The 10790-nt window shown below is 46.2% G+C and overlaps 1 protein-coding gene across 1 annotated transcript; it reads left to right on the top strand.

Moving 5' to 3' along the window:
- The first annotated feature begins 2064 nt into the window (after positions 1-2064).
- Positions 2065-9458, top strand: LOC101179385 (protein S100-A7-like). Its single transcript, XM_004089896.2, has 3 exons — positions 2065-2102; positions 4302-4459; positions 5379-9458. The coding sequence occupies exons 2-3, from the start codon at positions 4319-4321 to the stop codon at positions 5541-5543; spliced, it is 306 nt and encodes a 101-aa protein (XP_004089944.1). The 5' UTR covers positions 2065-2102; positions 4302-4318; the 3' UTR covers positions 5544-9458.
- Positions 9459-10790: the final 1332 nt, after the last annotated feature.

Below are 10790 nucleotides of genomic sequence, written 5' to 3'. Positions count from 1 at the left end.
GACCTTAACAGACATCTCATCAAAGAAGATACGGCAGGTGACAAATAAGCATATCAGAAGATGCTCCACATCATATGTCCTCAAGGAAGTGCAAATTAAAACAACAATGAGATACCAGTACGCACTTATGAGAATGGCCAAAATCTGGAACACTGACAATACCAAATGCTGAAGAAGGATGTGGGGCAACAGGAGCTCTCATTCATTGACGGCAGGAACACAAAATAGTACAGCCACTTGGGAAGACAGTTTGGTGCTTTCTTAAAAAACGAAACATGCTCTTACCATAGGATCCAGAAATTACACTCCTTGGGATTTACCCAAAAGAATTGAAAACTTATGTCCACACAAAAACCTGCATACACATGTACATGAATATATTGCACAGTGGTGAAGTCCGGGCTTTTAATGTAGCCATCCTAAATAGCATGCATTGTACCCTCTAAGAAATGTCTCATCCTTCACCCACCACCTGACCTCCCGCTCTTCACAGTCTCCAGTGTCTATGATTCTACTCTCTACCTCCATCTGTATGCATGATGTAGCTCCCACTTGCACATGAGGGTGCACAGTATTTGGCTTTCTGTTTCTGAGTAATTTCATTTAAGATAATAGCCTCCAGTTCCATCCATGTTGCTGCAAAAAGCATCATTTCATTCTTTTTATGGTTGAGTAGTATTCCTCTCTCTCTCTCTGTCTCTCTCTGTGTGTGTGTGTGTGTGTGTGTGTGTGTGTGTGTGTGTGTGTGTGTGTGTGTATCTTTTGCCACTAAAAGTAATATTGCCATCATATGGGGAACTGGGAGAGGGAGAAACAGGTCCCCATGGTTACATAAGAACTGACAGAGAAGGAAGTTGAAGAAAGATGATGGGTGGAGAAAATACGTCCCACCTGGGGAGACATCACATCAGCTCTATGGAGCCCCAGAGTGCTTAAGGGTCTGGCACTAAATGAACCAGGACCTCTTGCGGCCTACAAGGAACATTGGAAGGGGGTAGCAGAAAAAGTCCATTTCAGTGATTCATCATCTCCCTTTCCTCACCATGCCCCAGGGACTCCCATGCCTTCCCAACCCTCTGCCCCTACCTGGGTCAGCCTTTCCACAGCAGGTTAGGGCACATTATAGCCAAGGGCACAACTCCCAACTCCTACACAGGCTGTTTTGCACAGGAGGAGGAAAAACACTGAAGGCTTTCTGGGAAGTTAGTGCCATGGGGCAGGAAAGAGCTTTTCCCACTCCCTGCCTCCAGGCTCATTCCATGGGGGGTCACTCCACCACTCAACCTAGATAGTGAGGCCCCTGACCCCAGTCCCCCCACCTAAATCCAGGGCTTCTATGAGGGGCTGACCAATGGTTAGCAATGAAGTAACCCTGCTTCCCTCCCTGGACTTTGAGTTCCCATAGGGCAGATCCTGATGTGACCCAAGACCGATAGCACAGGGGATAAGAGTAAGGATTTGATTCAGGCTTTTCTTTGTTCATATGATGATTTGTTGTGTTTACTAGCTGAGTAAACTTGGGAACATCTCAACTTCTCCTTTCTTAAAATAGAGATTGCAGCACCTGCCTTTTCGGACTATGAGGGGAGGGTTGAGGAGGATGCAAGAGCAGCAGGTATCTTGATATCTAGACATTAAAATGCTCAGTAAGCGGTGGGGTCATAGAACAGGCTGTCACAACAAATGTGTGGAAGGACTGGGAGAGGGAACAAACAAGACGATGCTGCCTTCGGGAGTCTGAAACTCCATCCTTTTTGGGTCCAGAGGCCCAGTGCTCTTTTCTGCCATATCCTGACCTTCTACTACCCATGTACCGCTGCCTTACCCTCAAATCAAGATTGAGCCAGAGAAGGCCCTAGGTGAGGTCTCTGGGGTGGGGTGGGACCTGGTGACCTGGGACCCTCGCCAGAAATCCTGAGCACAACCTCCTGGGTGTGTCCTACCCACCTGATGTGGGGCAATTCTCCAAGAAACAGATGACAGATGTGGCCCCAGGCCTCCCAGCCCCTGGGAAGAGCCAGGCTGAGCCTTACAAAGGACTGCTCTTTGTCCAAACACACACATCTCACTCATCCTTCTCCTCGTGACGCTTCCCAGCTCCGGTAAGTCTCACCTGCCTCTTTGCGTTTTCTAGAAGTGCCCAGGGCCCAGCCTGCCATGCTGCCTGTAGGAGGTGAAAGGGCTGTGGACAAATACTCAAAAGCCCGGGTCTAGGCCAGCTCTGCCACTAGCTGGGCTGTGTGAGCTTCACTCAAGCCCGAGAGCCCACATCCGTACAGCCAGGCGGCTGGACCAAACCTGTCCATGTGGGACCTGACCACAGGACCCTCTCTTTCCTTCCTGTCTTCTTCCTCCCTGGATTCATCCTTCTTTTGGGATCCCCATTGCTGAATCCCCTCCCCAGCTCCGCCCCCACAGAGGGAGGAGGGCTAAGGGTCCCTTTGAATGCTTTGGAGGCTCTCCAAACCCCCAGGCCTGGGACCTGTAAATTCTCAGTCAATCTCTGGGCACAGGGCTTGGCCTCTGGCCTTGGCCTCAGATTCAAAAAGTTTTGGGTGGCTCCTCTTAGTCAGTTGCCGGCATGGAGCTTTCTCCTGCATTGAGAGGTGTTGGGGTTTATTGTCAGATGCCCGTATGCGTTAGCCAAGGTCCTTTTCTGGTTCTTTGGAAAGTGTGGAAAGTGAGAGCTGCACTGTCCTATTTTTCAGGCTTGGGGTGCAGGCCAGCCCAGACTGACTGCTGGCTGGAAGATCTGCTTTGGGAAGTCAGATATTTTTATTTAAACAGTCAAGCCTTGGTGATTCAGAGGGTGCAGATAATTCCCAAGTGCAGACACGAAGCGGCTCCCACCTCACTCCCACCCCATCCAGCAGCTTAAGAACCAGGGAGTTCTTTCTGCTCCTTGTAACACAGGCCATTCCTGTTTCTCATTCCCAAGGGAATGCAGGAAGGGCCCCCTCTACTCGGGACAGGACTGTGTTTCCTGCTCACACTCACGTCCACGCTCACATGTGCCCCTGGAGCCTGCACGCAGCGTGTCATGCAGGGCTTGCACTTGAGTCAAGGTGGGGCCCACAGTGTCTGGTTCCTGAAGCACCCCAGGAGGGTCAGACACTGTGGGGAAAAGAAAGAGAGATCAGCCTGTTACTGTGGCTATATAGAAGGAAGTAGACATAAGAGACTCCATTTAGTTCTGTATTTGAGATGCTGTTAATCTGTGACCCTACCCTCAACCTTGTCCTTGCAAGAGACATGTGCTGTGGTGACTTAAGGTTAAAAGGATTTTGGGCGGTGCAGAATGTGCTTTGTTAAACAAGTGCCTAAAGGCTGCTTATGGTTAAAGGTCATCACCATTCTCTTAAATCTAGAGAAAAAGAAAAACATTTGTCTCCTGCCCGTCCCTGGGAGATGGAACATCTCCAGGTAAAACCCTTTGTGTGCTTTGTTTACTGAGTAAGGAGAAAACCGCCTTTAGGAATAAGGTGGGGCTTGCTGGAGCAATACTGCTAAAAGGTTTATGGAGATGTTTGCATATGCATCTCAAGGCACAGCATTTTCTTTTAAACTTATTGATGTTACAAGGATTTTTTGTTCATATGTCTTACTGCTGATTTCCTCCCTACAATGATCCTATTGTCCAGTCACTCCCTTATCTTTTTGATGGTAAAGATAATTATCAATAAATACTAAGGGAACTCAGAGGCCGGGGCCGGTGTGGGTCCTCTGTAAGCACAGCACCGGTCCCCTGGGCCCCGCTTTTCCTTCTCTACATTTTGTCTCTGTGTCTTATTCCTTTTCTCAAGTCTTTCGTCCCACCTAACGAGAAGCACCCACAGGTGTGGAGGGGCAGGCCACCCCTTCAAGACACCAGATCACCAAGGCCATTGTCCTGCCCCCGTGACTCTCACCCCGACTGTGAAGCTGGAGGAAATGGATTTGGTGCTGTTTTAAGAGTGGGGTCTGCCATGTGCCGGCTGAGGCTGGGGGTCCCAGCTTAGTTCTTCCATGTGTTGCTGGCCCCCGACTCTCCCTGCTTCTCCCTCTCTGAAGCACTGTCCACAGCTGGACTTCCACCATCCACCTGCATCTCCTCTTGGCCCTGGCCATGATGGGCCAGGTCTCAGACTTGGTCCTACCCTCTCACTATTGAGCAACTTATCCCATCACATTTTAAAAAAACCAAGTTCCTTCTGCTCCATCTTAGGGCTGTTTTTACTCTGTCCTCAGCCCTCCTTCCAACACCTCCCATAGAGACCTTAATTCAAATGAAGGTAAGAAATGATTGTCTTTATTTCCTGAAGACTTTTTGAAAGCAAAGATGAACAACACTCAAGCTGAGACGTCCGTAATAGGCATGATCGACATGTTTCACAAATACACCAGACGTAATGACAAGATTGACAAGCCAAGCCTGCTGACGATGATGAAGGAGAACTTCCCCAACTTCCTTAGTGCCTGTGTGAGTTGGGGTCTAGCTTCTCAATGTTGGTTGAACCCTGGCATGGCTGAGGATACATTTTGCTATGTGGCCTTGGACAGATCACCCTCATCCTCTGATTTAAAAATTTCCCATTTGCAAATAGGGCTTTATTGCTTGGATCATATGGGAATCTAAGGATGGTAGGCGAAAAAGTATGAAAATGGGAAAGAGTTCTACAGATATAAAGGAGGTTATTAGCTGGTCAACAAAGTGTGCAGCTTGAGGGCAGTGCACAGTCCCCTCCCAGCGCTCACTGACCCTCTCTCTGTGAGACCGAAACTCACATGCTCAGGTCCTGCTTCCCAAAGGCTTCACATCAACATTCCTGAGATTACTGGTAAAGCACTAGAAGTTCCATTGCTAGTAGAAATCAATAGCCATCTTTGCAATAAAGAAAACTCATTAGCAAATCTGAAAAAAATTGTGGGCTACTAGGCACCAAAGGGTCTAGATGACCAAAAGTAGGGAACCCAGAAGATGAGTTTGGTGGAAAAAGAGAAGAAAGGAGAGGAGGTCAGAGAAAGAAGAGAACAAAGACTGAGGGCCAATTTTGAGGCCCTGGGGGTAGAACTAAGGTAGGCAGTGCCCTTAAAGGCTGGGGACAGGCAAGAGTGAGGCTGAGGCAGGGGACTTCTCTCCCCAAGGTCACTTAACAGAGCGCCTCGGGACAGGACCTGCCTCCCATCCTGAGGTGTGAGACAAAAAGTCTCCCTAGAGGACTCCAGTGATAACACTCACATCCTCACCCTAACTTCACCCACTCACCCTGTGCTCTCAGCCCCACCACCATGCCTGTGCAGATCTAGGCACTTTGTATCTCTGCCTCCTCCTCTCCCCTCCCAGCCCAAAACTTGTTTGTGATTGAATTTTTCTTGTTTGTATGTTTTTCTCTTCACAGGACAAAAAGGGCACAAATTACCTGGCCAATGTCTTTGAGAAAAAAGACAAGAATGAGGATAAGAAGATTGATTTTTCTGAGTTTCTGTCCTTGCTGGGAGACATAGCCACAGACTACCACAAACAGAGCCACGGAGCGGCGCCCTGTTCCGGGGGAAGCCAGTGACCCAGCCCCACCAAGGGGCCTCCAGAGACCCCAGGAACGATAAAGTGTCTCCTCCCACCAGACACTTGCCTTATTTCCTTCTTCTCTTTGGTGACCTACGTTGTCAAAACTACCAATTCCAGGTTAACTTTGTTGGAGAATTTCCCCCACCCCCATCCAGTGGATCACCCAGGAGTAATGTCCCTCCAGCAACGTTCCCCCTGTGGCCTCCAGCAGAGCTGAGCTGCCTCTCACACAGGTCCTGGTGTCCGCCTCTGCCCCGCTCCCTAAATGCAGCCACCATGGCAGGTTCCAGGTGGAAGTTGGTAGAAGGCCTCTGCCAGGTCACAGCAATGCTCCTCCTTGTCAAGGCATGGACCAGGATCATTCAGACACATTCAGACACTGCACTGAGAAGGAGCTGGCATCTCTCAGTGTGCTCCTGCCCTCCCACTCCCACCCCAGCTGTTCTCCAGGGCTTGGGGAAACAGAAACCACTCACAAAGGGATTCCTGGATGGCATCAGGCTCAGGGCCCTTGTGGCTACGAATGGGATGCTCAGCAGTTCCCTGAGGATGAGCTCCCTTGTCCTGTAGCCTGGGCTCCAGGGGCTGTGTCCTCTCTCTGTGCTGTGTGCTTGTGTGCATGTGCCTATGTGGGTGATCCTGTGGAAGTGAGAGGGAGTCACCTTGAAGCTGAGTTGTCCTCGATGGTTTGCTAAATGCCAGGACTGGGTTTCTGGTGATGAATGAATATTCCAGCTTTTGAGGAGCTCAAAGTAGTCCAGGAGTCCAAATAAGGAGTCTGGCTGGAATAAGGCAGCACCACAGAAATGCCCTAAGGACTGACACAGAAAGCTCATGCTGACTATGATGAGAAATTGCAGCACCTCTATCTGGCAGGTAATGGAGTAGTTTGTTATTGGTAGTCTACCCCAGGCCAGGCAGTGTGCTATGGGCTGAGGATGCAGAAAGAAGCAGGACGCAGTGCTGTCCTAGCAGAGCACTGGCAGGTCTCTCCATGCAGGCCACAACACAGGGTCAGTGTTCACCTGGTGTCACTTCCAGGCCGTGTTCTGTGCAGCTGCTCTTAGTATTCCTCCTTAAGGCTCACATCATCTGTCCCCATCATTCTTACCACCCTGGTCAGTCTCCAGCTAACCTCTCAGTCAGTCAAGCATTCTTCTTGCAGGAATCAAGCAACCATCTCAAAAATTCTCTTTCCATTCCACCAGCAGAAGTGTGTAGGATGAGTTATTTGTTCTTGTGAATGACTGTTCCACTCCACACTCACACCTCTATTCACAGACCAGCCTCTCCTCTCCTTATCAGGAATCTTCCTTCCTGCACATATTCTGTACCTGGTCAGCCTTCAGGACTGATCTGCAGTTTTCACCTCCAAATCCCAGTGTTAGACCATTAGTTTTCTTCTCTCTCCTTCTCTCCCTTTCTCATTCTCATTCCACCTGTTCTTGGAACTCACAGAGACCTGCAGTCCCTGGGCTTTCATTTTCTCCTCCCAGCCCCCTGCTGCCTTCTCTTTGCAGCCTGCCCCCCATCATCCACCCCAGAATTGCTCTCTTTCCTCTCTTAGCTCTGTTGCCCACTTTCCTTGGGCCACACCTTCCCTGCAGATCTCCAAACCAGAACCATCTTCCCCCATTGTCCTCCTCTCTCCTTCACCAGGACTGCTGGTCACTGCTCAGAACCGTCATGCCAGGGTCCCAAGGGTGGGTGCCTGACTTGCTCTCTCCCCAGCACTCTCTGAATCCCTCCTGTTCACCTAGCTGCTGTTATTCCAAGAATGCTCAACACACCCCCGCATCAATATATCTCAGTATTTCATGTCTCAGTACCAATCTTTCAAACTACTGCCTCTGCCAGAAATGTCTTTTAATAATTCATCTGTCTCATTAACTTACATTTCAAGACTGAGCTTTAATGTCAGTGTCTCTTAGACATTTAGAGGGTGAACCACCGTCCCTTCACCCCAAAGAAATGATCTCTACTTCATTTGTGCCTCCCTCACCATGACCCCACTCCTACCATAGTGGCTACATTACTTCAGATTCCCCTAATGTCTTTCCATCCAGACATGGAATCATGGAGGGAAAACACTGTTACCTCAGATCTCCTGGTTACCCAGCACACAGTCATACTGGATTCCAGCTCATAATAAGAACTCTATATCATTTTTAATATAAAATACATTTGTGCAAATTCTGGTCAATACTACCTCATGTAAACAGCAGTGTAAAATCTAAAACTTCCAGTCCTGGAGGCAGGTTGTGCAGCTTAGGAGAGGACCCCAGAATCTGGATCCCAGAATCTGGAAGTATGCCAGAAAGGATAATGCAAATGACTGGACAGTTCCCTCAGGACTCACGAACTGATCTCCCAAAAGAAAAGAGAGTCTCCCTGGGGTGGGGTTGCTGGACTTTCAATCCATCACTAGAGTCCAGAAGGCTACTGGCCACCGCTAATGTGGGCCTGCCCTCCCTTTATTTTTCCAGTTCTTATTTCATCTGATAATATTCCGTCCAACTGGCAATGGCACATAAAAATTAGGATGGAGTGTGTGGACAAATACTTCTTCATCTTCTTGTCTAGGATTAGAAATCACCTTCTCAAGGGAGACTTGTCTAATGTTCCTGAGACTATTTCACACTCTGCATGCTTATGTCAATGCAGGACTCATCACATTTATTCGGATATTCTGTTTATATATCCATGTCATCCCAGAGAGGTGATCAAAAGGGCAGGGACCACATGTCTGCCATACAGTTCCTAGTTAAGATCCCAAATCCTGAGATATTGCTGATTTGCTATGGCAGGTCGTCAAGAGAACTGTGTCATTCCAAACTCACCAAGGTGGCTTATAGAACAGAAGCAGATGGATATAAAGAGGAGAGGGGCCAGGCTATCTCCGCAACCACAGCCCAGAGCTCCAGTCACCAGATAGAAAATTGATTTGATTTCATCCAATATTCCTTCGAAAGAGTGTCAAGGAATAGGGTGGGGGCAATGTGTCATTCTGCATTGGAAGGAGGACATTTTAGAGCAAGGCCTAAAGGCACAGGTATTAGTGTCATATTGATCAGAATTCAACCTTTGTTCTAACACATACTAGAGCAAGAATTTACTTGATTTGGAATAATTAATAGCTACTGGACATTATATTAGTACTAAAGAGAAAGAATACTTGACAGCTCTATGCCCATACTCACATTACAGCTGATGTGAAAGAGATTCTGGAAATCCAAACGTTCCCCAGAAATTCTGATATCAAAATATTCCAATAACTTTTTTATTTTTCAGACGAAGTCTCGCTCTGTCGCCGGGGCTGGAGTCCTGTGAGCTGTCCGTGGTGCTGAATCCACTGTGACGTCACTCCTGTCTCTCTTTGCTTTCTTCTGACTGACGTTTATTCAGCCTTCTCTACAGGAATCTCTTATGTTCCCCCGCATGCCGGTGGTTTTTGAGTAGGCTCCTGGAGAGTGATCTCAACTTTCCAGGAAGAAAAGAGGGCAAAGGGAACAATGTGAAAAGAAGCAGAAAATCATAAAAGACCATGTGTTTGATAAACAACCAGATTGTTTCTGGTTCCCTGTCACTACAACCACACCATGACAGCATACTCATACATGTCCCCTTATAAATCTGTGAGGTAGTTTCTTTGGTATTTTTGCCCGGGAAATGGGTTGATGCATCATAGATTTTATATATATATACATATTTTTTTAACTAAGTGTGAGATAATATCTTATTGTTTTTGTAACTTGCATTTTACAAGAGTTCTGACCAGCACCAGATAAGCTTCAGTGCTCTCCTTTTTTGGCCTCAATATTATTGGATTAAAGACTTACTGCTTCTCACTAGGAGCATCATTTATTTACCATTATTTTCAATTTCATATTAAAACTCAATTTCTAGTAGAGTCTTTGGTTTCCTTGGTTTATTTTTCTATTTAAACATTTTTTATCTTTTATTATTCTTTACCATGTTTCAAAGTAGATTAAAGCAGTTAATATGAGCCAATCAGCTTCTTTGGGAATTACATAGAAGAGCATGAGAGCCTTTATTTCATGCAATGCAACAATGTAACTTTAAGGAAATTTAGAGTGGAACTCCAACTCATATCCACATTGCTCTATGCACAGTTAGCATTATTACATCTGAGCTACATTTACTTTATAATGTGCTGCCACAGTATTTGTCTACCCACTTCTCCACGAATACCTTCCCTGCCCTCATATTGCCTCCCACTCCTTACCACCACAAACAATACTATGAGGAACATCATTATATATATTTCCTTATGTATCTGTGTGAATTTTTTTGGAGTATATATGTATATACCAAAAAGTAGACTACCTGGGATACAGATTCTATGTGCTCTTGGCTTGACTATTGTTTTCTTACCAACAGTACCAAGAGTTCCTATAGCTCAGCATTACTGCCAATATGTCTGCTTCTGGTTATGGAATACTTTTGTAGCAGACTAATTATCCTAATAAAACATAGAAAATGTGGATAAAAATCAGAAAATTATCCCTTCAAAGCCTCAAAAACTACCAAAGTAACCAGGACTTGAAGGCTCTGGTTATCCAAGAGAAAGAAGACTCAGTCAATGCACTCAAAATTAAAGCTGCCTCTCTTCCTGAGGAATTTATCAGTTCTCAAGTAGTTTGAACAAAGAAGTTAAAAACCAAACAGAAAGTAACTTCTAAGAGACAAAGAAGATTATTTGCGACTTTAATAGTCATTCAGGGCTGGTGAGATTAAAATTAGTGTTGAGGACTTCCAACACAGCCAGAACTTGAAAAGTCAAGAATTTAGATAAAAGAGAAGCAACAAATGGTGAGTTGATCACTCTAATTTTCTCCCTTTGAGGCATGCATTTTTTCACAAGTTGCACGGGACAAGAGGTACAGACCATCAGAAAATCTTTGTTAAAAAACTAAATAGCTAGTAAGAGCCTTTAGGAGATAAAAATCAAAGCTTAGAGGATTTCCAAGGTAGAGGTACCCTTCTAAACATTCCAGGATTTCAGTTAGAACCCCCAAAGTGCTACTCCTAGGAATAAGTATATGGATCAGAAATATAAATCCTAAAATTCAGTTTTGAATCAACTTTATCCCAGATTGGATTTAAATGATCTGCTACTTGAATTCCTTTCCGGAAGCTAAAGAAAATTCTCTGGAGGGAGACAAAATCATCCATATCCTGAAATAAAAAAATTTCATTTTTAACGTTCAGCATTCAAAAA

The sequence above is a fragment of the Nomascus leucogenys genome, chromosome 12 (genome assembly GCF_006542625.1).
Source record: "Nomascus leucogenys isolate Asia chromosome 12, Asia_NLE_v1, whole genome shotgun sequence".
Classification (NCBI taxonomy): Eukaryota; Metazoa; Chordata; class Mammalia; order Primates; family Hylobatidae; genus Nomascus; species Nomascus leucogenys.
Note: the sequence above shows the minus strand (reverse complement) of the source record. Positions and strands in the feature narration are given on the sequence as shown.